The sequence below is a fragment of the Aspergillus clavatus genome, genomic scaffold (genome assembly GCF_000002715.2).
Source record: "Aspergillus clavatus NRRL 1 1099423829806 genomic scaffold, whole genome shotgun sequence".
Taxonomy (NCBI): domain Eukaryota; kingdom Fungi; phylum Ascomycota; class Eurotiomycetes; order Eurotiales; family Aspergillaceae; genus Aspergillus; species Aspergillus clavatus.
Window position 1 is genome coordinate 2,239,624 of NW_001517093.1, and position 23,311 is coordinate 2,262,934.

Below are 23,311 nucleotides of genomic sequence, written 5' to 3' on the forward strand. Positions count from 1 at the left end.
TGGGGGGGGGGGGGAAGAAGAAAAAGAAAAAGAAACACATGATTTATGTAGAGGCGTAGCCTTGCAGCTTCTCAGGTATACACACGGCACAAGGTCTGTAGACATGTCTTTGTGTTTGGATGCTAATGGTTTGCAGGGGTTTTTGGTCAGGGTGAAGTGGTAAGCACGCCGCGGCGCGGATTGTGGATTTAGTGTACGGCTGTGACTTATAGTCAACCACGGTAATTTGGGAGACTTTTTGAGTTTCACAAACACATAAGAGCTAGAAACATCATGGATAACTTTACCGGACTACCTTCAGTAAGAGACCTGCTCATCCGTTGAACGCCACTGCGATGGCAAAGCTCCTTCAGCATGGCGAATCCAGACCGATCTGATCCAACTCCGATCTTTGTGTCTGGATAGGGTGACGCCCAACGGCTGAGGATTGATGCTTCGGGATACGGAACTCATCAATAGCCCGCCAATCAACCAGAGCAGCTCGCTTGCGCTGTGCGATGAAGTCTGCGATGGGAGTTTCGTTCAGCACTGATCACCTTCGATCCAGCCTTGTGAGCGTCCTCATTATTCGATTGGTTTCAATTTCAAATCTGATTGGGCGATCGGACGGACAACATTGCAATCGCAGTGGGGAGGAATCCTGGGCCCAGTGTCCACTTTTCGGGATACGGGGTAATGACCGGGTCAGCCATGGCTAGGTATATTGGGTTTCAAGAGAGGAATTCCGGAGGGATGCTTGTATGTTTTGTCAACCTGTCCATGTATGATTTGTCATGGTCGGTGTACAACACCCATGATCCATCATATGTCACTTGTCATTGTGGCTTAGAATATAAACTCAACAGGGCGGATCAATAGAAGTGTTCGCTGTGGGAAGCATACAATGATACAAGCGTCTGGTCACTCTGATGCGCTCGAGTGAACATGCACCACGCTGATCATGGACGGATATGGTAGGTTTTCCTTCCGCGAGTAAAAACAAAAATTGATTGCACTGGGACCATCTGAGAGTAGACACATGGATGTCCAGGATTCTAGGCTGCACATAGAGTTCAGACTAACCGTCTATGACAGCTGGAGATCGACTCTGTAGTGATAGAGGTTCACGCAACGGTAAGGACTGCAAATCTGTTAGCTCTACTCATCTCCATGGAGCTTGTCCTCATGGGCATCAGGGTCATTCTAGATAGAAGCACAAAGTAAGTACTCACTCGGGTCCGAGAACGAGAGAACGGAGGGGAATTTGGAATTCCCGCTCTGGAGTTTGGAGTCTGTATACATCACACCGGTCGCTTTTCCCAAACCGATACACATAAAAAATAGGATGTGGACCGGATCGGGTTGATCATTATTGAATCCATGGACTAAGTATGGATTTTTGATTGCATCTATTATTAGGGGGGGGAGTGTTGTCGATCTGGGGGAGTAAAGCTTTCTAGAAGGATTCTAGAGTTTCATGAGACAATCCTAGGATATGTAGTCTCTTCTGTGTGCCTCATCCAGCCCCTAGGAGACTGTGAAGAACTTGGGGATCGTCGACAACAGCGATGAACTGTCGATGGGAGGAGGATGAGTAATCGGAATCGAGATCACGCTTGGCCTTGTTTGGACGAGTACGGCAGCTTTACTGTGTTTTGCGTAAAATATATCAACTCACCACCTCTTCGTTGTATGTTACCTGTATTGCTCGTACCTCCAGGCAGAGACGGGGAGAAAGTTTTCGTTCTCAATTCAGTGCTTCAACTCCCAAATATCCCCATTTTCCATCAGAGCAACCCATTTCCCCATCACCTCCCTCATCCGTTCATAGCTATCTCATCCCTTACAGTGTGCGACTCTCATTCTCTGGTTTTGCTCCGAATAATAATAAGCATAACACCACTGTCGACGGACCTTAACCAGTACCTGGGACGAAGGACTCTGAGAACTCCACTGTCCGGTTCCGCTGCATTAGCCCGTCTGCCTAGGGACATTATTGATCTCCCCTTTCCGAGGGCCAAGTGTCGATTTGTCCAAGCCAGCTAGAGAGCGAAAGAGAAAGAGAGAGAGAGAGAATCTATCGACGGATTACGGATACTGAAAAACTCGATCGTGTTTGATGACCGCACTGTTCCACACTCTGGCCCCCTGATTATCATTTGCTCTACCATCGGGTTACTTCCCTCAGGCCAATCACTATCCTCGGCTGGTGCTCTGTGGACTAGAAGGCTCCCGTTCAGACGCTTCATCCCTGGGCTTTCCAACGAGTCAGGGTGTCCGACAGCCAACTGCATCTTCTTTCTCTTTGACTACTAACTTGGACTTAACTATCTGTTGTCCGTGCGGGCGGGATTCGAGTCTTTTTCACTCTTCACCGAGTTCCCCAATACCGAGCGACAAACTTGATACCACCCCAGAACTGCCATAACTAGGAGATTAATTTAGACCACACCGCAGGAGGGAAAAGCGGGAAGTCAAGACCGGCCTGGCGTAACGCTGGAAAGAAAGAAAAACAAGAAGAAAAAAAAGGGAAGAAAAAAAGAGAAACGGGGATTTTTCTCCAGACAATTTGTACCCCCCATACGTCCCCAGTTGGTCGAATAAAAAAGAATGGATCCCAATGCTACCGGCTATCCTGCTCTGCAGCTGCTGCAGGCTCAGCAACAGCAACAGCAGCAGCAGCAGCACAACAACAACAACAACAACAACAACAACAACAACAACAACAACACGGGCTATCCTGTCACCACCCAGGGTCAGCAGTACCCTTTCTATCCGAATGTACTTCCCTCCTCGTTTCCCCAGTCTAAAACGCCATCCCAACAGCAACAGCAACATCAGCAACAACAACAACAACAACTGCAACAGCAACAGCAACAACACCACCATCAGCAGCAGCAGCAGCAGCATTCTTACGGTCCCGTGTCTCTGCAGTCCGGCGGTCCCGGTGGAGCGATGATGCCGTCTGGTTTTCCCCAGCAGTCGTCTGGACCTGGTACGTGGTAATCTCCATGCTTTTTCTAGCCTTTTCCTTTTCTTGTTTCTTTTTCCTTGGCCTGGATGTCAGCGTGTATTCATTGGTCTCGTCGCTTGCTCTAAATCCATTTTTCCCATCTTCCCTTGACCCTTACGCATTAGTTGCTTTGTGGGGGGGTTCTGCTTTCTCTGGAGCTTGTTTGCTCGGGGAGCTTGGACGAGCTAGTTGTCTTGCCTCGCTCGGCTGCATTGGTCTTGTCCTATCTGCGAGATACTTGGTGGTTCACATAGATCATTTGTCTGACATCACTTGGATTTGAATTTCCCCCGCGTTGGCAACCCTGTCTCTCATCATCTATTTTCGTCTTATCGACGCCATGTGCGATTTTAGACTCTTGGACGAGCCACTAACGTGATGTGCAATTTCCCGCTCCTTAGGACCCCACGGTAACTTCCCTGCTGCCTTTACTCAACCTCATATTCCAACCACCCTGGCCCAGTTCATACCATCCCAAGGCACCCCGACGACCTCGAACATGCCGACAACCGCGGCACAGGCTTTCTCTAGGAATATGGCTTCTATCTCTGCGAATAGCATGCTGCCGGGCCAGCAACCACGTCCGGTTCCGCCGGCCAACCAGCTGCCCGGTTCCATCCAGGCAGCAGGCCAGAGTCCGGCGGCGGCGCGAGAGAAGGCTCGTGTCTCGACCCTCTTAGACATCAACTCGATGCTGTTACAAGAAGTTGTCAACCTCCAGGCAGCGGGCAAGGCGGGCGGTCCTCCCGCTCAGCAGGGATCGCAGGAGAACAACCCATCGCCAACATCCGACCAGGCGTCTGATGCGGCCGCTAAGGGGCCCACACAAAAGCCGAGTCCGGAGTACATTGAATGTATGCGTCGGCTGCAGGCTAACCTGGCATATCTAGCGACCATTGCGGATCGCGCGAAGAAATCCGGGGGGGTGGCCCCTGCCGCTCCGGCCATCATGACGCCGCCGCCCAACATGCCCTCAATCAACGAGCTTTACGGCAAGCTGAACGACCTGTTCCGCACGTCCAAGGGCGTTGTTGGTACACCTCAGCCGAGCCCGCAAGGGACTCCGGGCAACGGTAAACCAAGTCCGTCCCCGGCAGCTGAGATGGTAGTCTGAAAGAATTTGGAAAGTTTACTATGTTTCCAACCCGTCACGCAATTAGAACCGCGATCTGCACCTAAAGTGGAAACCCCCGATGCTCCATCCGCTCCCGACAGGGCTACTTGCAGCGCTCTTGATTTCTCTTCCCCGTTCGCCAAGTCAATACCGGTGTAGTCTGGCATCCTTGACAGAGAGCTCGGAGAGGCTCCTCGGTAGCCCGGTGCTAGAACCGGCAAATCAGTAATTGTCAGGCGACCAATGGCGTGTTGGAAGACATTCAATGAAATCGCAACTTGTGACGGGCGCTTCGCTCAGAAGAGTTTCAAGGCACAGGATGATCGGCTATGTGTGGGTATGTCTAGCCTCTCACAGAGAGGCCAACGCTCTCAGCTTTCCTTCTGTCGGTCCTGCGGGCCTGGAAGGCCTTTGAGGCAGTGACGTCGGTGTCTTGGATAGGTTCAGATATGGGGAATCTGACGAGGATAAAGGAATACCTGTTGTGTGCCTGTGAAGGTCTTTGTATAGTAGAACAATATATGTATCATAGAATTGTTTGTCTGAGGTGCTGGTGGCAGAACTAGAATTGCCTGTTTCACATGTAGAGAGACAACGTGAACGCATTGCAAAGCATAACACCCACCACGACACACCACTCGAGAGATCATCCGAACTGACGATCGGCTTCAATTGCAATTGTGTCTCAGGCTCACTCTTCATTCTGGGTCAGAAGACAACTGGGAAGACTGTCGCCCATCACTTGATCTCCTTGCAGCCCCCGTTGCGGAGGGCTCCATGGCCCAATCAGTGGCCTGCGCGGCGGCTGGTCCGCCCTGCAAAAATTGAGAAGCTCTTCTTCATCATATAGCTTGGCCTCCTGCCTGACAACCTCATCCATATCATTACTCACTCCCCCCCACAAAATCTCACCCTCCTTTGCCCTCCGGTTTTCTTATATAACTTCTCTTCCGGTCCTGGCTGAGAGTGTTGGGGGTTGAGGGCCTGTGAATGTCTTGCATCTTGCTCCCTTTGTACAGAAGCAGCCCGTCGGTCGCTATTATCACTACTTCCATCACTGCAGCTTCCGTCTCCGCACCGCTGTATACTTCCATTCGTCCCATTCCTACACGGCCGATTCGTCGATTCTCGAGCATCCCACGGTCGCCGCGCTACTGTGGTTTTAACAGTGAAGCCCTACACAAGCAGCCTCGTTATCCCCTCCCGCGTTGGTCCCGGGGTCCTACGCGAAGTTCAAACGCCGCAACACCCGCCCTCAACAGCTACGTTCAGACGCATACCCGATCGCTTTCCTCCCTTATACCCTTCACTCACTCTCGCGTCTCACTGCGGAACCCCTACTGCTCGGTGAATATGGATATGAGCGGCGAGAGCAGCATAAAGCGCAGGCGCAGCTCGATCGCCGCCTCCGCCGAGCGTCCAGCCAAACACCTCAGACCCGAAAACTCGACCTTGACACCGGGAGACGCCACGCCGGCGAACGGGACCGTCTACGCGGTCGAGGATGAGGGCGACGCGGGCCGCATGATGCCCATTGGTCCCGCGCAGGCGGATTCGCCCGAGTGGCAGGCGACGATCGAGAACGTGGTGAAGAGTGTGGTGTCAATCCATTTCTGTCAGACCTGCTCGTTCGACACGGATATGTCGATGAGTAGCCAGGCTACGGGGTTTGTGGTCGATGCGGAACGGGGCTATATCTTGACGAATCGCCATGTGGTCTGCGCGGGTCCGTTCTGGGGTTACTGTATCTTCGACAATCATGAGGAGGTGAGTGCTGGCGGTTGAAGTGAAGGGTAGATTTTAAGAGACTGTGTGAGGCTGACGTTTGCGTTGTCGATAGTGCGACGTCCGTCCCGTCTATCGAGACCCCGTGCACGACTTTGGAATTCTGAAATTTGATCCAAAAGCTATTCGATACTTGGAGTTGACGGAGCTGAAGCTCCGACCGGAAGCCGCCCGCGTGGGGTCTGAAATTCGAGTCGTGGGTAATGATGCAGGAGAGAAGCTGAGCATTTTGTCTGGTGTCATCAGCCGGCTGGACAGAAATGCGCCGGAATACGGTGACGGTTACTGTGATTTCAACACCAACTACATCCAGGCCGCGGCCGCGGCCAGCGGTGGCAGCTCGGGCAGTCCTGTGGTGAACATCGACGGTCACGCAATTGCCTTGCAGGCCGGTGGTCGCGCGGACGGTGCTGCCACGGATTATTTCCTCCCCCTAGACCGCCCTCTTCGTGCGTTGCAGTGCATTCAACGCGGTGAGCCCGTCACCCGCGGTACCATCCAGACGCAGTGGATTCTGAAGCCCTTTGATGAGTGTCGTCGCTTGGGGCTGACTCCCGATTGGGAGGCCGCGGTCCGTAAAGCGGCGCCTCAGGAGACCAGTATGCTGGTGGCCGAGATCATCCTCCCTGAAGGTCCTGCAGATGGGAAGCTCGAGGAGGGAGATGTGCTGTTGCAGGTCAACGGGGAGCTTCTCACGCAGTTCATCCGACTGGACGACATCCTTGACTCCAGCGTTGGCAAGCCCGTGCGTTTGCTGGTCCAGAGAGGCGGTCAGAATGTGGAGGTGGAGTGTGAGGTTGGCGACCTGCACGCGATCACGCCCGATCGCTTTGTAACAGTCGCCGGTGGTACTTTCCACAATCTGTCGTACCAACAGGCTCGACTCTATGCCATTGCCACCCGGGGCGTGTACATCTGCGAGGCGGCGGGCTCCTTCAAGCTGGAGAATACCTTGTCGGGGTGGATCATCGACTCTGTGGACAAGCGGCCCACTCGTAACCTAGATGAGTTCATCGAAGTGATGAGGGCCATCCCCGATCGCTCGCGGGTGGTCGTCTCGTATCGCCACATTCGAGACCTCCATACGCGAGGTACTGGTATTGTGTACATAGATCGCCACTGGCATCCCAAAATGCGAATGGCGGTGCGTAATGATGGGACGGGTCTGTGGGACTTTTCGGATCTTGCTGATCCCGTCCCAGCTGCTGCTCCCGTTCCGAGAAAGGCTGACTTCATCCATCTCGACGGCGTCAGCCAGGCTGCGGTTTCGGACATCGTCCGCAGCTTTGTCCGGGTCTCGTGCACGATGCCCCTGAAGCTGGACGGCTATCCGCAGGCCAAAAAGACTGGATACGGGCTGGTGGTCGATGCCGAGAAGGGGCTGGTTGTGGTGTCTCGGGCCATCGTTCCTTACGACCTCTGTGACATCAACATCACGGTGGCCGATTCGATCATCGTCACAGCCCAGGTGGTCTTTCTGCATCCGCTGCAGAATTATACCGTCATCCAGTACGATCCCAGTCTTGTACAGGCGCCGGTGCAGAGCGCGAAGCTGAGCACCGAGTACATCAAGCAGGGGCAGGAGACTATCTTCGTAGGGTTCAATCAGAATTTCCGCATCGTGGTCGCCAAGACAACTGTCACGGACATCACGACCGTTTCCATCCCTGCCAACGCCTCTGCTCCTCGGTATCGAGCAATCAACCTGGATGCCGTCACTGTCGATACTGGCCTTAGCGGGCAGTGCACAAACGGTGTATTGATCGGGGAGGATGGAGTCGTGCAGGCATTGTGGTTGAACTACTTGGGAGAGCGCACCCCAAGCTCCCACAAGGATGTGGAATATCATCTCGGATTCGCCACACCGGCGCTCCTCCCTGTGACCACGAAGATCCAGCAGGGGATTATACCGAAGCTGCGGATCCTGAATATGGAGAGCTATGTGGTACAGATGAGCCAGGCGCGCATCATGGGTGTGTCGGAGCAATGGATCCAGAAAGTCGCCCAGGCGAATCCTGCTCGCCATCAGCTGTTCATGGTGCGCAAGGTCGACTGTCCCCCGCCCCAGTACTCGTCCACCGCGGACGCTCTGGAAGAGGGCGATATCATTTTGACGCTCGACGGCAAGCTCATCACCCGCGTGTCCGAGCTGGATACGATGTATGACAAGGAGGTCCTCGACGTGCTCATCGTGCGCAACGGAGAGGAGCTGCACCTCAAGGTGCCAACAATACCGACCGAAGATCTGGAGACAGACCGTGCCGTTGTCTTCTGCGGCGCCGTGCTGCAGAAGCCGCACCATGCTGTCCGCCAGCAGATCTCCAAGCTACACAGCGAGGTCTACGTCAGCGCGAGGGTGAGCCTTCCATATGCCCCTTTCTTTTCTCGCTCTCGTCTAACAAACTAACCCCCCTTCAAGAGCCGCGGCTCCCCGGCCTACCAATACGGCCTCTCGCCGACCAACTTCATCACCGCCGTGAATGGCGTCCCGACACCGAACCTCGACTCTTTCGTGCGAGAGGTCAGCAAGATCCCAGACAACACATACTTCCGCCTGCGCGCGGTCACCTTTGACAACGTTCCATGGGTCGTCACCATGAAAAAGAACGATCACTACGTATGTCCCGGTCTCCCTCTTCATTCTGCCCTTTTTCCCGTTGGAGTACTCACATACTGACCCCCCGCCCACTAGTTCCCCATGTCCGAATACATCAAAGACCCCTCCCAGCCCCTGGGCTGGCTCACCGTCTCCCACGATAGAGACAGACACAAGGACGGCATCACCCCCGACCAAGCCAATCTGAACCCTGACGCCATGGACGAGGCATTCGAGCAGGTCAGTGATGTTGAGCCGGATGTAGAGTAGCTGCGCTGCATAACCCTAGCTAGGCTATAGGTGTGTTTGGGTTTGGGTTTGGGCTGTGGCCGTGGCTGTGGCTATGGCCATTTATGTATGTATGTACAACTTTGTTTCATGTTTCAGGCATCATAGAGTGGGTATAGATTGTTAGGTTTATGGCTGAATTTGTAGACTGCTTAACGTACGTGCGCATGCATAACAACTTCGCAGGGTAACCCTACCCTACTAATTGCCAGCTACTCACACATAGCGATGGAGAGATATATATAACCAGAGTCGGCCACCAGCAACACTATTTGTCACGAGCGCAAAAGCGATTAATTCAGAAATGCCTCGCAGCGGGAATGTGAGTATTGATTATGATGAAGCAAGAAAGAACTTAAAAAAAAATAAGAACAAAAACAAAAACTAAGAGAAAGGTAATGATTGAAGTCAATTGTCAACTAAGAGAGATAACTGATTGTTTTGTAGGGCCTCAAAGCACTAAGAAGTCATGAAGCACTAATTGCCTTAAAAAGATATCAACTAGCATCATTGGTCTAGTGGTAGAATTCGTCGTTGCCATCGACGAGGCCCGTGTTCGATTCACGGATGATGCATTCTTTTTTTTTCTCCTCATCAATGATTTTTTTTGGAGTGGTTTTTTTTTTTTTTTTTTTTTTTTTTGCCTAGGATAGATGTCCATTCTCAATCAGCGTTATAACCGATTAGGTCAATTTCATCATACATTTATTCACTACTCCGAATATGCGATGAATGTAAACCCTGAATGTTGGATGCATTCAATATCAAAATGGGCATTATCACCATGCAGGTACTCCGTACAAATGTAGAATAATATCGATGATTGAAGTAAAACGCCTGACCGACCAATAATCCCCTCCCTGTTCGGCTGTCGCTGCAACCCCAATACAAAAAAACCAGACACAATCCCAAAAGAATAGAGATGCGGCTAAATTCAATTAATAAGCAGATAAAATGCATCATGCTCCAAAGGTCCAACCGCCGTTGAGTCGCAGTCGCTGACGCTCGGCAAGATCCCTGCGGATTTCATCCTGTGTCAGTCCATCAGCACCAGACCAGTTGGCGCTGCTGGTACGCTCGCGGAATTTCTTGATCTTCTTGTCTGCCTTGAAGGTCTCCTCCAACGAGAACGGAGCGACCGGGCCAAAGATCGAGTCGGCCTCCAGGCCTTCCTGATGTCGGAGAATGCTCTCGAGCTCCTTGGGCTGGGCCCACTTGGGAACTGGAAGCATCTCCGCGTCAGAATCCTCATCTTCACTGTCGGTAGCAATTTCAGGAAGATGGATGTTCTCCCCGTTGGGATAGTTAGGGGATGGCTTCGCTGGTGTCTTCTTAGATGAGCTGGCACCGGGAGTTTTCGATGGCTCGGCGAATGGAATCTTGCCGCTCGCATACTTGGCCATATCCATAGGGTGGGCAGGTCGCTGCGGCTGAGCGGTCTTGAAGATCGATGAGCTAGGCTGGTGCGTAGAAGGTTGTGCATGGCTGAAGATGGAAGGCTTCATGGATTCCTAAAGAGCAGAGTTAGTTTCGTCCAGTATACTTAAGAGCAAGCGGAGGCATGTCGTGGATGAGGATAAGCCATACCTTGCGAATGCCCGACTGTCTGATCGGTGGCGCCATCGTGGGCCGGATGGAAGACATAGGGGGGTTGTGCTCATCTTCTGTCTTTCTGCGCTTGGATTCCCCAGATGGCTGAACCGTACTGGACTTCATTGCTGCAGGACGATAACCAGTCTCTTCATCCAGACCCCTCTTTGGTGGCTTGGCCGGATTCGGTTGAGGAGGGTGAATACTCCGATTGAAAGGTTGAATGGAGCCGAGTCTGGACGCCGGCCTGGCGGCTTGCGAAAGTGGTCGTTCGGGTTGAAGGATCGAGGCCTGAAGGCGAAGCGTGTTAGCATGCGTGGCGAGAAATATCTAAAACGTCACTGACCCGCTCCGTAGAAGGCTGCTGACTGCCCTGTCTCTCAAGTCTACGTGCATTTTCTTGCCTGCGCTTCTCAATCGCCTGCATCTGAGCAGCCTTCTTGGGATCCTCCGCAGCGAGTCGCTCCCGGCGCTCGACCTCCGCTCGACTGCGCATCTCTTGCCGACGAGCCTCTTCTTGCTGCTGCGCAGCTCGCTTGCGTTCCATCTCACGTCTCTGCTCTTCCCTACGGCGTGCCTCCCGCTCCTCCTGTTCCCTCTTTCGGTCACTCGCGAGCTGAACCTTGCGCTGCGACTGGCTGGAGATCGAACTCTTAAAGCTGCTGTTGGAAGAAGCAGTGTGCAGGGAAGAGTTGCTCGCCTTTTTCTTGAGAGTGGGAGCTTTCGAGGCCGAGGCGGGTGGGGCGATGGAAGCACTGGGCTCTGGCCCGCTCGAAGCTACCGAAGCCGATGCCAAGGGGATCTGGCGGGACAAAGCGCTGCCCACGCGTATTGACACAGGTTGAGGTTTAGGCTTCTGCAGAAGTTCGCGGGTTGGCTTGATAGGGCGACGGTCAGGTTGCTTTGATTGCTGCTGCGATACAGACATCCGGCTGGGGGCTCGAGACACTGGTTCATGACTAGGTTCCGGCTCCCTCGATTGATGCCTCTGCAGCATGGGTGCCCTTTTCGGGCTGGCGGCGGCGGCAGCGGCAGCGGCAGCGGCGGCCGCCGCCGCCGCCTCACGCTCCTCTTCTTCCAGTCTCGCCCGTTCTTGAGCCACCTTCAGCTGAAGAGCTCTGTGGCGCTCCTCTTCCCGGGCTCTTTCAGCCTCCTCCTCCTCTCGCCTCCGATCCTCGACCTCCTTCTGCCTGCGCTTCTCCTCGCGCTCCGTTGAGCTGCGTGTTCTGCGCACCTCCTGTCGTGGCGGACTGGAAACCCGCACTGGCCGACGGATGGGGCTTTCGCGAGCAGCACTAGAGGTCGGACGATGGTACGAATGTAGTCCCAGTTCATCGGGAGAGGACGCCTCTTGTCTCGCAGCGGCGGCAACACTGCCGGTGTTCGTAAATAGACCTTTCGCCGATCTCATGATGGATTGAAGTTTCGACTTCGAGGCACTTAGAGGTCCATCGTGGCGATCAGCGATGGGAGAGCCCACAGGGGTTGTGGAACCGTAATAGGCTGTGTTGGACACTGATGCGCTCTTTTGATGCCCAAAACGCTGCGGCGAAGAGTATGCAGGCGTCGAGGACTTCTCACGGAGCGACCCTGTCGCACTTTTGGCTCCGGGTCGTGGGGCATCACTATCTTTCCTGACATGAGTTCGTGGGGCAGAACTCCTCTCTCCGCCATAGATGCGACCTGTCTCATTAATCGAGTCTTTCTCCTTGGTGCCGGCAGTGTTAGTTTTGGGCACAGTTGCTTTCAGCGGCGAATCAATCGGCTTGATCCATTCGTCCTCGTCAACTGCCATCGGCTCCGGAGCCGGTTCACGTGGATCTTGATTACGCGTTTCCGCCTTTGTATGGGTTGCTGGGAGCTCGGGATAGGTCACCTGGGCAGTGGTTAAGCCCGGCACAGAGGGGATAGATTTTGTTGTCCGCGAAGGCTGAAGTTTGCCCAGCATACTGATCTTCTCGTGGAGCCTCTGGGTGGAAGACTTGGTATGTGACTTGCTGGCCCTGGTGTCTGCATCTGTCTCTTCTTCCTCTTGCGGATGCACGACCTCCTTGTCCTCATCGGTGTCCATGTTGCCATCGTGTGCTTGGTTTTCGTCCAAGGCTGGAGTTTTATGACCCCCAGTCTGCTGCCCTAAGAAACCGGAACCTCCAGCGTTCAACTTTGCGATATCGATATGGCTCGTGCGGGAGATTCTTGAGCCTCCCAGACTCTTTTTTAACAATGGTTCCCGTGCGGGGAGAGATGCAAAAGATAGACTGCTCTTGCGAATAGGAGGTCGCTCCGGAGTGGAGTTGTCTGAGGGAGAGCCGATGTCATCGATGTTGTCTAGAGGCGTATCATCTTGTTCGTTGTGTTCTTCTTCCACCGTTGGTGCGGGTTGTTCAATTGCCGAAGGTTTCGCAGGTGCCGATCGCGTCTCAGGTTGGGGCTCCGGTTGCGGCTCAGCTTCTTCCTCCGATGCAGGTTCTGGAGGTACAACCACTTCTGGTTCCTTCTCATCTGGTTCGGGCATCGGCGAAGGGGCTTTTTCCTGCTTCGGAGTCGCATTATTGTTGTCTCGCAGCTCGTCTGTCTCTGTAGATCCTACAGGTTCGACCGTTTCTCCACGTAGACGAACGTCTTCATGGGCCGAGTGGAACGAAGCCGCCGTTGTCCGACGGTCAGTGGACTGACGCTGAGGTTGACTTTCGAGTTGACTTTCGATGGGCACGGGCTCATCCCCAAGAGGCTGTGTGGATGTTTGAGTCTCGGTCTGTACCTGAGTCAGGACAACATCGTCATCCTGATCCTCTTCTTCATCTTCCGGCATGCCATGGTACCCCGAGTCCGTGTTGTATTGGGGGAATGAATTGAGATTCTGTGCCAGGTCAGGGTAATGGGGGCGCGACGCATTCTCGACAGTATTTTCGACAGTATCCTCGGCTGTCTGCTCGATTGTTTTCTGGGTCGGATCCCTGGCTTTTACTGGAGAGGCTTTTGCCTCCAACGGAGAAGGCGCATTCAGAACCGCGGTCGGCTTGATGGGCGAACGGGCGGGGCTGGTGTTGCGACTGCGGTCTTCTAGATTATGCGCCGAAGTGAAGATTTCGCTCAAAGGCTAGGAGCGGTCAGCAATGCAAGAGGAACCCAAGAATGGACAAGACGACTCGACGCACAATTCTGTTTTCGTTTATATTCCGCTTCCGCGCTGTTCGCGGCGTCTTACCTCGAAGCTTTCCGGGGGTCTTGAATACTTCTGTAAGATTGCTGCGTGCCAGTCAGCAAGGGTGGGCTTGGAATTGAGACGGATGGCCACCACGCACAGTTGACCGCTGGAGAACACTTCTGCCATGTGCTCGTTCAACCAATCCATTTCATGGCGCACAGGATACTCAATCTCCTCCATCTCCTGATCGACAAGCTGCATAAAGTTCTCTTTCTCGGTCGAAATCCATGCCGCAGAGCCCACAGGCTTCTGGGCCCTCGCTCCAGCTGGGGCCATGGCGATGTAAACAAACACGATACAGAGGAGTTCTGGGGTGGACGTGCGCCAAGTCGCGTTAGATCAAAATAAGGGCAAATATGCCCCGTCTCAGTTAACCAATCTCGGACGATACAATCATTGAATCAGGGGGGTGTGGTTGGCGAGGGTGATGGAAAGCTCGATGGACTGCGGTCGCTCGTTGTCGGCGGAAGTCGAGCATCAAAACATTCGCCGACGCGTGAGTCCCGCCGAGTCACGTGAGCATTTACATCATGCGAGGTGCCTGATTTCTCCGGCAACAATATCGATCCATATCCACGGGGCTTTGCTAAGAACGGCGAAGACAAAGCGCAGTCGTAGGATTCCGGAAGGTGGTCTACGGATTTTCGATATTTCATATTTCTATAATCTATATAGATAACCAGGACCCTCGAGACCTGGGATTATTGATGCCCAGTCTCTGCTCCAGATTACGGCGCCCCGCACTCATCTGGTCCCTTGCTTATACAGCTGGCTTCGGTGAACATTTCGAATCTCGGATATTATAGGTTGACAGGGACAGAGATGAATGGGAGTTGTCATCAGATCTATCCGAGAGCTCAAAGACAGGTCTGTTATCCTAGGGAGAGTAGCCTTCCACGGAACATATCTGGTTGTCGTGTGTGACTGGTGTCACATAGGTCTCGCCAAACACTGGGATAGACAACTGATAGACAATGTTAGAGAACCGTAGACAAGACATGAGGAGCTGATGATTCAGAGCCTCTGAGGTCATGCATGGATTGGATTCAGTGTCCTTCTATCCCTCGCGCCGGGGAAGGGAAGAACAAAGAGTGTGTGTGCTTCCACCACGACAGGTCGTTGTTGTAGTTGTTGAACTCTATATCTTAAATTTAAATGTTCCGCCTGAGCCTCTGAGGACTGTGTATGTCTAGAACATTCAGCATTGTAACATTGGGTGTGCCAAGTTTTGCAGAGTTGTGAACTTGTGGCGACGGGAAGAAGCCCCTATGATGTTGATACTGCGTCGATAGTTTGTAGACTAACCAACTATCACATGCCGACAAAACCGACATGCCAGAAATAGGAGGAATTTCAAACGCTAGGAGAAGGAGATTTGACGTGAATAAGGATCAAGATAGCCAATGACACACAACCTGTACAACAAGATTAATTCGAGGATCAAGTGAAAGACCAAAAGACAGACAGACGAACCCCTGGCGCCTGGTTGAAAGTAGATAGAGAGAGCAGTGAGCACACGACAATCCCAAGGGAGCCAGCCAGAACCTGCCTGGGGCCTTCTCTCGCTTGACAATTGCATCACCACCAAAACAGAGCACAACCCGCTCCTTATCTTTTCTTCGGCGTCCCCCCCCCCCGAAAGTCATCATCCATCCTTTCTCTTTCTCTTCTTTCTTTTTTTCTCCCTCAGTCATAACGATCTCTCGGTCTCTCATCTACCTCAAACTCTTTCTTAATTCTATAATAGTCTTCTTGAAGACCTTTTGACAGCCTCATTCGGCCAGATACCCGTCTCAGATCTCCTCTAGCAAAGTTCCCGAGCTTTCCACACACAAACTTTCGCCATGGCCGCAGCTCACAGCGCCGGTGACGTGAGCTATCCCAACACTAACGGGAGTAGTAAGGTATGTTGCTGGGAACGGAACAGAGCAGAAAAAAGCTATCCTTGATATCTAAATGTCTGAATTGAAGAGAGAATGAGAACTGACCGAGAGGACTACTGCTATCTAGTTGAACCATTCTCCTTTCCCTGGGATACACTCCCGTGGCTTTACACATAAAACTGACAGTTGAGAATCAGGCCTCACAGATGCCGTGACAAAAGGTGAATACCAGTCGTTCGCCTTGATAGATATAATAAATCTAATATCATTGCTCTTCTAGGTCCCGTCATCGACAACATCAAAGCCGAGGCCTCTCGGACCAGCGACGAATTGCGCGATCTGAGATACTCGAGTGTCTCACCCTCGACAACCACGGCGACCGGCCAGCCCCTGACCTGTATGTGGCACCACCCGATTGGCAGCGGATTCGACATTCGACAAGGATGAGGCTAACCTATTTTCATAAGACTACCATTCCTTGCTCTATAGGCTCCTGAGCGTGAGTGATGGCTTTCCAAATACCATAACTCGGTAGAACTCGACCGGTTTTCTGACTGACAGTAGTGGGAGCAACCCCGAGCCACTGCCGTCTCGTTCGCAAGCGTTGTCACTTTTATTTTCGCCGCCCGTTATCTTCCTCTGCTTCGCTGGTTCTTCAAGTTTGTCTATCTGGCTTTGGGATGTGAGTGGAGACTGTCATGCGCGGAAAAGGAATACAATGCTCATCAAGGATATTTTATAGTCACCGCCGCTGCTGAACTCGGTGGCAGACTGGTGCTGTCGCAAGGCCTCGCCAGCTCCTTCCGCCCTCGCAAATACTACACAGTCCCCAAGGAAACCGTTGAAGCGGTTCTGGAGGACCTCGAACAGCTCACCGACTTCCTTCTTCTTGAGTTCCAGCGCATTCTGTTCGCCGAGAATGTGGTTCACACTGTTGCTGTATGTCCTGGGTTGTCGGACCCATCTTCCGAACTGTGACGGCTAACTCGAATTACAGGCATTCTTTGCTGCCTTTACTGCATACTGGTTGATCAAGTTCCTCCCATTCTGGGGACTGTCGCTCATTGCTGTTACTATTGCCTACCTCGGCCCCCTCGTCTACCTCAGCAACCGCGAAGTTATTGATGCTCACATTGAGAACGCTCAGGGCGTCATTAACTCCCAGGCTCACCAGCTGAAGGATATTGCTGAAGAGCGCACTTCCCACGCCACCGGCCTTGTGAAGCAGTACGTGGAAGACTACAGCTCCAAGGCACAGGAATACATCGGCCACCGTCGTAGTGTTTCGCGCGAGCTGTCGAAGACCGCCGGCCCCGTTGTGAAGAAGGACCCCGCTGCCGAGGCTATTGTGCAAAAGGACTTCACCGCCGAGCCTCTGATCAAGACCGAACCCGCCACTGAACCTGTTATCAAAACTTCCGACTTCCCCGAGACTCCCAGCGAAGAGCCCGTGGCCCCTCCTGTGGAGCACAACCGACAGCCTTTGGAGACCCGGGAGCCTCTCTTGGCTGCTTAATTGCATTCTCCACTTCAATTGTTCAGCATCTTTCCAAACTTGATTCGCGAAGACTCGGGCTTGGATGGTATTGAAATGGTGAACGGTGCAAGATGGCCAGAGCGTTTATCTTTCTCGTGGATTGTTTGGGTAGAAATGGGTTGGGACTGTACATTGTGAATCGGGACGGACGGTTTGGCGCGCGTGACGATAAGATGGTATGATATTTCAAAGGGTTTTCATTTCGCTCTTCTCTGTGGCCAGGGCCTTCTTCCAAGTGAGTTTCTTTTCCGTACGGGAAGGGATTCATGTTGATTTTCTTAAAAGCTTCGCGCTTGGTCTTTGTATTTCGTAATATGCACTCATATAATTTATGGTTCTTCTCTTATCTTCCAGTCCTTTAATGGCACTAAGTTCCTCGTGACGGAATATGATCTTCGAGTTCATCACAGCCTCAACCCATGCAAGCCACGCATGGCATGAGACTCTGCCTTATGCAACTGATAAACGCCCTTCACCCTCTGGTCCTTTACCCATGTACTTTGAACAACGAGGCCCCCACAGGAAAGCATCGCAGCCAGCCACCCGCAGCCTTTGCTCCACCGACAAATCCACATCCGGATTCGAACCGGCTCTCATCGTCAAAGCCACAGCAGCAGGTGTCCCCTCGATCTGAACACAACATAACCCCGTACGTAAGGGTAAGCGAGAGAGATACGGGGCGTTACCCCCTTCCTCTTCCCCCTTCCCTTCTACCCCAGATTGCGAGACGTCGCACAGGCGTGTGCCGAGATGTTTTATGATGCCGCTGGCGGCAGGGATGATCCCGTCACAGAAAGTCTAACCGGGGCACACCCGGTAACGGGCGTGCGTTTTGAATGTCATGGATGTATGTATGTATGTATGTATGTATGTTGATGTACATGTACAATACGCATTGTTTTGACATTGCAGTCAAAGGGGGGCTTGTCTTGTCCCCTGGGTTGGAAGACATGGGATGTGTCCCTGTTTCTCATATGGGGTTTGAAGAACTGCTTAGAAAGATCTGACTGACTGGATTCTTGTTCTCCCATGAATTCTGAATCTGGGCTACACGCCGTGTTATGCACACGGCTCGGTAGGCTGGTAGGTACGAGCCTTGCGCTGATTGAAGAAAAATTTGCGTATGAGAGAGCATTTGAATCAGACCATTCTCAGAGTACACGCGACTAGCACAGTACGGGACTCCTTTCTCTTAAAACATGCCCCGAACTTCCCATCTAAACACAACGCCAGTCAGACCAATGCACAATGCAATCTTACCCAGTATGCTAGAGGTCCAACCGTATCCAGGATGACGGTGGCAGGGATCATGATGGGAATGCGGACTATGCGGTCGTTGATGTGTGTATGCAGGAGCGACAATAGTCGTTGGAAGCGGGCTCATCAGGACAAAGCCTGAGATGGAGATGACTGCCAGCCACTTTCGGCGAGCAGCCGAATTCTTCGGTTTTTCTGGATCGTCAGGTCCCGTCCCAGGTGACCTCCAAATTGGCAATACTTGATCGATGTGATTCCTGTCACTGGCGCACTTACACGTCCACCGTGGGCGGTGCTTCCCGTCATACAATCCCCATCTTCGAGGTTCTTTTCCTCGTGGCCCATTGCTGGTTTGTTTGTAGTACTAGCGAGTTCGTTGTCGGACACTTTTGAGACATTTGGCAGCGCAGAGCAAAGATGAGGACGGGGACAAGCACTGGTTCAGGAAGATAGTGTACTACGGAATGGCTCATCCTGCGAGAAATTTTGAAGACGTAGCCGGGTGCTCAGGCATAGGAATTCGACGCAGGACGGAATTCAAAATGGCCTGGTGAGGCCATTCAGAGCTGGATGTCCGATATTGAATTCTGGGTATCCATATTCAACTCCGATGGAGTTTGATATCGACATCTAGCTCCGCATGGCCACAAATTCTTACTCTAGGAGACCCATATTTCTTCTTGTAAGGTACCTTTGCGGATTGAATGAGGCCTATGACTTAGGGATGTGGAAAAGAATTCCTCCTTTTTTCCTAATATCTAGCAGTACTAAGATAAATATAGGGTTCAATCTATAGGATAATAATAAGTTCATCTTGATTAATTCACTAAAAGGCTTAGCTAGACTAGCCCTAATCTTTAATAAAAGAACGCCAGACCCCAGCGTGCTAGGTGCTGGGGGTACAGGGTTGCCTAAGGTGCGTAAAGTGAGTCTAAATAGTGTCTTCTTAATACTATCAATATCAATATTGAACCTATACATAAAATACGCTTACTGGCTTCCTAGGCGACTGTATACGCCGCTGGCTCTCTATATAGTCTGCCGGATCACGTGACCAACTGATCGGACCGCCATATGTTGACTGACTGCAGCACATCACCTTGTTGTCTCCTTTACACAAGGAATGATCGTATCGTTTTTGATCTAGCTAACTTGCACTGCCCAGATTAAAGCTATGTTATTTAGCCGGCTATAGAGAAACGAAGCAAAGATTCTCTCGTCGCGAAATTCGAACCGCACTGGAAGCTTTCTTGTACAGAGCTCTATGACTCTCACCCAGAATATATGGCCTTCTGGCTTGGGGATTCGGTATAACGCCTCGAAGTTTGGTCTCAACTAGACGCATGGAAAGCTTTATTCCTGCGAGCCGTGTCGAATATCTAAGATCCGCTGTGACCACAAAAGTCCTGTCTGCAACAGATGTGTTGCTCGTCAGAAGGAGAGTAGCTGCGTCTACCACCCTGCTCCGATGACAAGACCGCGCGAGCTACGACGAAGTCAATGGATCTCAACACATAGCTCCTCCACTACGATACGCCATGACGATAACTTACATGGACCAAAAAGTACAACTGCTTATTGCATCAAAAGCTTATGGATGCAACGCGGTGGCCGCGGGAACCTTTATACAGGATCTCAAGGTCCCTGTTGAATACAATCTGCGGGTGGTCTTACTCTCTGATCAGGTCTTCAACATGCAGCGAGGCATATCCTGGTCTGTAAGTGCCCAGTCTCTCTCCTACGATTCTATTTGATTCGAGACTAAGCTTTCTGAAGATGCTCTACCATAGGTTACCAGGTGCTAGTGTTCTGGCAGTCGACTTACTAGAGAACATGTATCGCGCATCCAACACCATTGACTCGCAGATTGACGTGATCCCGCGCGCTGAGGTTATACAAAACCTCGCTATCTTCATCTCAAATCTCCAAAAAATCATCAATCGCCGAGAAGTCAACCAAGAAGCTTGTAAATGGGCACATGAGATCTTGTCCGGTATCCTGGGCGAGGTAATTGACCCCCAAAGTCGCGAAGCAATATCGACAGACACGGTACAAAGTCGAATTGCCGCCAGCATACCGTTCTCGGATACTTTTGGACTCGATAATGACCTTGTCACTTTCGATGACCCTCTTCGATCGGATTGGAAGTGGGGATCTAACCCTTGATACCTCGGTCATCGTGCTGTAGTTAAGCGTTTGGAAGAAGCATATTACTCCAGAAGACGCTGTTGTGGCAGCTTATAGGGCCGGAGAGACGTTTTCTAACTAAAAGGATACCCTGGGATTCCTCTTTCTGCTATGTATTATGACTCGTCCTTGTTTCTTTCCTTTGTGTTTCGGGATAAATTAGTGAAGTGGGCGGACCAGAGTTCTGCTGCATTGGTAGCAATTATGTCTTTTCTGCCTCCGAACCCTGCGGCTTGGGGCGAACATCTGGTCTCTAGATTCTCCCAAATGTCTCATCCGAGGTTATGGTATTAGCCATGACTAGAGAAGACTGCTTGAACATCATGCCAGCGCTCAGTTTGCACCTGAACTGCACAGCCAGGGTTATTCTTGACTGGTATCAGAATGAGGCTGAAAGCCATTCATTCTCTAGCAGTTGAGCACCTGTCGTCTTTCAATGCTAGTTGCCGTTTTAAGGGAAATCACTGATGACGCCCAATAAACAGATTTGTCGGAAGAGTGAATAGAGAGACAGGCTGAACAAAGGTAACAAGACCAGAATGGACAAATCAAGCGGACCCTTCGGACCCTTCAAAAGACAAGAAAGACATGGAGAGAGATGACTACTACTCCACAAAATCCGTGGGGCTACTGCAGAGAAGGCTGCATGGAAAGTTCTTTGAAGCTATCAGCCACCTACACATCAGCGGACTCTGCATAAGGTGTGCGTTTCTAAGGATCTCACTGTTCCAGTCAGAGCAGACCTTTGCCATAGCAGGCGGTCTGTCGGAATTGGACCGTCCAGCCAACCAGCGGGTGTCACTCTCACTGCCAGGGTTCAAAAAGGGAGCCTTGGTCTCCAGGAAATCCTAAAACCGATGTGCCCCATGGCGTTGTGATGTCGCCTGACGGGGAGAAGCAGGGGAGAGGAAATAGGCATGAGTCCATATCAGTTGGAAGCTCTGTAGGTGTAACAACCGTTGGTGATATACCTGACACCCTTGTTCTTTCTTTTGTCCGAAGAATAGCCTTTTGGGCTCATCTACATTTGGACAATTGTTTTATTTTTATTGATTTTCATTTTTTTTTCTTCTTTCTGTTCCTTGATGAAATTGGCCCCCTATGTCTGACAAGTATTCATCGCCCTCTGATCTCTTCCTAAGAGCTCGACTTGACTCATGGCAAGCTCTCTGCTTACGAACAATTTCCGGGTCTCACCTGGTTCAAGTGGCTGAATGAGTGGAGACTCCTTGGTTGGGAGCAAAAGCAGCTTCCCGTCGTACAGGAAGAAAGTGTCATGCAGCTATCCGCAGTCTCGGACCTCTCTAATGTCCGCCTCGTCGCGCCATCGCCGTTGAGGCCGTTCGTTTATTGGCTCTATTCCATGAAGGAGGTCTAATCTTCCGGATGATCTAGCGGTTGTTTCCATCTTATGAGGTCGAGGTCATCGACATGGGTCCATCGACATCAAGCCGCGAACCTGAAAGGTGGGAACAAAGATGACATCCTAACTACCAGGCGGGTATGGGGCAACCAAAGATAGCCAACACTCTGAGAAGAGCAGAGTCACAGTGTTGTATTCTGCGGTACAAATTTTCTGTCGATACCCTTCGTCGTTTTCCTGGCCATCTAGACTAATTTGGGTCTACGCTCGTCAGACCGCTGTCTCCATCTGTTTGCATGGGTGGGGGGGAAGTCTGGAGCTGGAGCAATAGACATGGTCTCAATTACTGTTCAGCTATGCAAGACCTCCACATGGTGGCAGGTGTTCCTGAAACGCGATCTACCATGTCTCTTCATTGAGTCTGCGTCATCTCTTGGGCTTGGGTAGCTGCAGGTCGGGAGTGGAACAAGTGAAGCCCTCGAGAGATTGGGGGGCATGGCGTTACTTTCAATCAAGGGTAGTAGGAAATACAGGCTCGACCGGGCAATTGAAGGAGGAGTAAGAGGGAGGAGAAGACGCGGGGAGGGAGGGGAGCAACCCTTCCTGTCGTTATCGAGCTGGCGCTAATTGAGGGTCCGATGCAACTGGACCGTTGCCTGGTTATACCCTGGGGAGTACCTGCTATACTCAAAGGGTGCGTGAGGTAGGGCAAATCTGGACTCGCCATCGCAGCCTGGCCAATCTGAACGTGTACCTCGTGATGAACCCTGGGCACCAAGTACCGGTGAGGTTGTTCCCCCTCCCCCATGCCGAAGGCTTCCACCTCCCATCCAAGACATCCGCTCAACGCAGACGTCTAGATCCGGAGTCCAGTCGTAGCTCTGGGTTCACCGCTGCCCCCGTTATGGCACATTGCCTCGAAGAAAGATTGCACACTGAGGTGGCTTTTCTCACCGTGGGAATACGGACAAACAGAATAGAGCCATCTGAGCTCCTTCCATCAGATGCCGTCAATTGTATCCACACCCGGAAAAGAACCCAGTGCAGAACAAACCTCCTGACAAAGACGAGAGGCGCGTTGCTCATTTGTCTCGTTTTTGGCAGAGCCCCGGATTCCATTATTTTTTTCTTGATTTTGACTCTTCTTTTATTTTGATTTGGTTTCTCTGGGCTAGTCTGGTGATCGCCTAAAAGGCGATACCGGCCACCACCAGATCTCTGGGGGGCCCCCTTGGGTATCCGTCTCTGCATATTAATTCTTCTTTTTTTTGTTTTCATTGTCTCTCTTATGGCCTTTGATACTGTTACAAGACCTTCTAGAATCCTTTTCCTGCTCTCTGTCTTAGGGGTCAAACAGAGAGGATTGTTTTTAGCCTCATCGCCTGTGCTGTTCCCTCAAGTCAGATAAATCCTCTATCAGTCTTGTCCCCTTTTGTTGCCTTCTTCTGTCTCTCTTGGTCACTAGTTCAACCGAGAAGGAGGGACTTTTGTTTGCTTTCCCTCTCTAGAAG

The 23,311-nt window shown here is 51.8% G+C and overlaps 5 protein-coding genes and 1 non-coding gene across 6 annotated transcripts, besides 11 other annotated features; 5 read left to right on the forward strand and 1 right to left on the reverse strand.

Moving 5' to 3' along the window:
• Positions 1-2,023: 2,023 nt before the first annotated feature.
• Positions 2,024-2,054: a microsatellite.
• A 535-nt stretch (positions 2,055-2,589) lies between these two features.
• ACLA_086930 (uncharacterized protein) lies at positions 2,590-4,106 on the forward strand (the record flags this gene model as incomplete). Its single annotated transcript, XM_001268416.1, has 2 exons — positions 2,590-2,974; positions 3,394-4,106. The coding sequence occupies 2 exons, from the start codon at positions 2,590-2,592 to the stop codon at positions 4,104-4,106; spliced, it is 1,098 nt and encodes a 365-aa protein (XP_001268417.1).
• Positions 2,638-2,710: a microsatellite.
• Positions 2,666-2,709: a microsatellite.
• Positions 2,800-2,857: a microsatellite.
• Positions 2,800-2,860: a microsatellite.
• Positions 2,800-2,888: a microsatellite.
• A 1,353-nt stretch (positions 4,107-5,459) lies between the features above and the next one.
• Positions 5,460-8,757, forward strand: ACLA_086940 (putative nuclear serine protease HtrA2/Nma111; the record flags this gene model as incomplete). The annotated part of the gene is made up of 4 exons (XM_001268417.1): positions 5,460-5,873; positions 5,947-8,247; positions 8,311-8,508; positions 8,584-8,757. The coding sequence occupies 4 exons, from the start codon at positions 5,460-5,462 to the stop codon at positions 8,755-8,757; spliced, it is 3,087 nt and encodes a 1,028-aa protein (XP_001268418.1).
• A 522-nt stretch (positions 8,758-9,279) lies between these two features.
• ACLA_086950 lies at positions 9,280-9,350 on the forward strand. The gene has a single exon. It is a non-coding gene; the product is annotated as a tRNA-Gly (tRNA).
• A 41-nt stretch (positions 9,351-9,391) lies between these two features.
• Positions 9,392-9,416: a microsatellite.
• Positions 9,392-9,417: a microsatellite.
• A 317-nt stretch (positions 9,418-9,734) lies between these two features.
• On the reverse strand, positions 9,735-13,849 carry ACLA_086960 (uncharacterized protein; the record flags this gene model as incomplete). Its single annotated transcript, XM_001268418.1, has 5 exons — positions 9,735-10,286; positions 10,363-10,656; positions 10,712-13,465; positions 13,524-13,614; positions 13,671-13,849. The coding sequence occupies 5 exons, from the start codon at positions 13,847-13,849 to the stop codon at positions 9,735-9,737; spliced, it is 3,870 nt and encodes a 1,289-aa protein (XP_001268419.1).
• Positions 11,381-11,413: a microsatellite.
• A 1,568-nt stretch (positions 13,850-15,417) lies between the features above and the next one.
• On the forward strand, positions 15,418-16,972 carry ACLA_086970 (uncharacterized protein; the record flags this gene model as incomplete). Its single annotated transcript, XM_001268419.1, has 7 exons — positions 15,418-15,472; positions 15,654-15,677; positions 15,737-15,853; positions 15,924-15,955; positions 16,021-16,138; positions 16,199-16,395; positions 16,454-16,972. 7 exons carry the CDS (start codon positions 15,418-15,420, stop codon positions 16,970-16,972), a joined length of 1,062 nt encoding a protein of 353 aa, XP_001268420.1.
• An 862-nt stretch (positions 16,973-17,834) lies between these two features.
• Positions 17,835-17,866: a microsatellite.
• Positions 17,839-17,865: a microsatellite.
• Positions 17,867-19,788: 1,922 nt separating the features above from the next.
• Positions 19,789-20,416, forward strand: ACLA_086980 (uncharacterized protein; the record flags this gene model as incomplete). The annotated part of the gene is made up of 2 exons (XM_001268420.1): positions 19,789-19,968; positions 20,027-20,416. 2 exons carry the CDS (start codon positions 19,789-19,791, stop codon positions 20,414-20,416), a joined length of 570 nt encoding a protein of 189 aa, XP_001268421.1.
• Between the last annotated feature and the right edge of the window lie 2,895 nt (positions 20,417-23,311).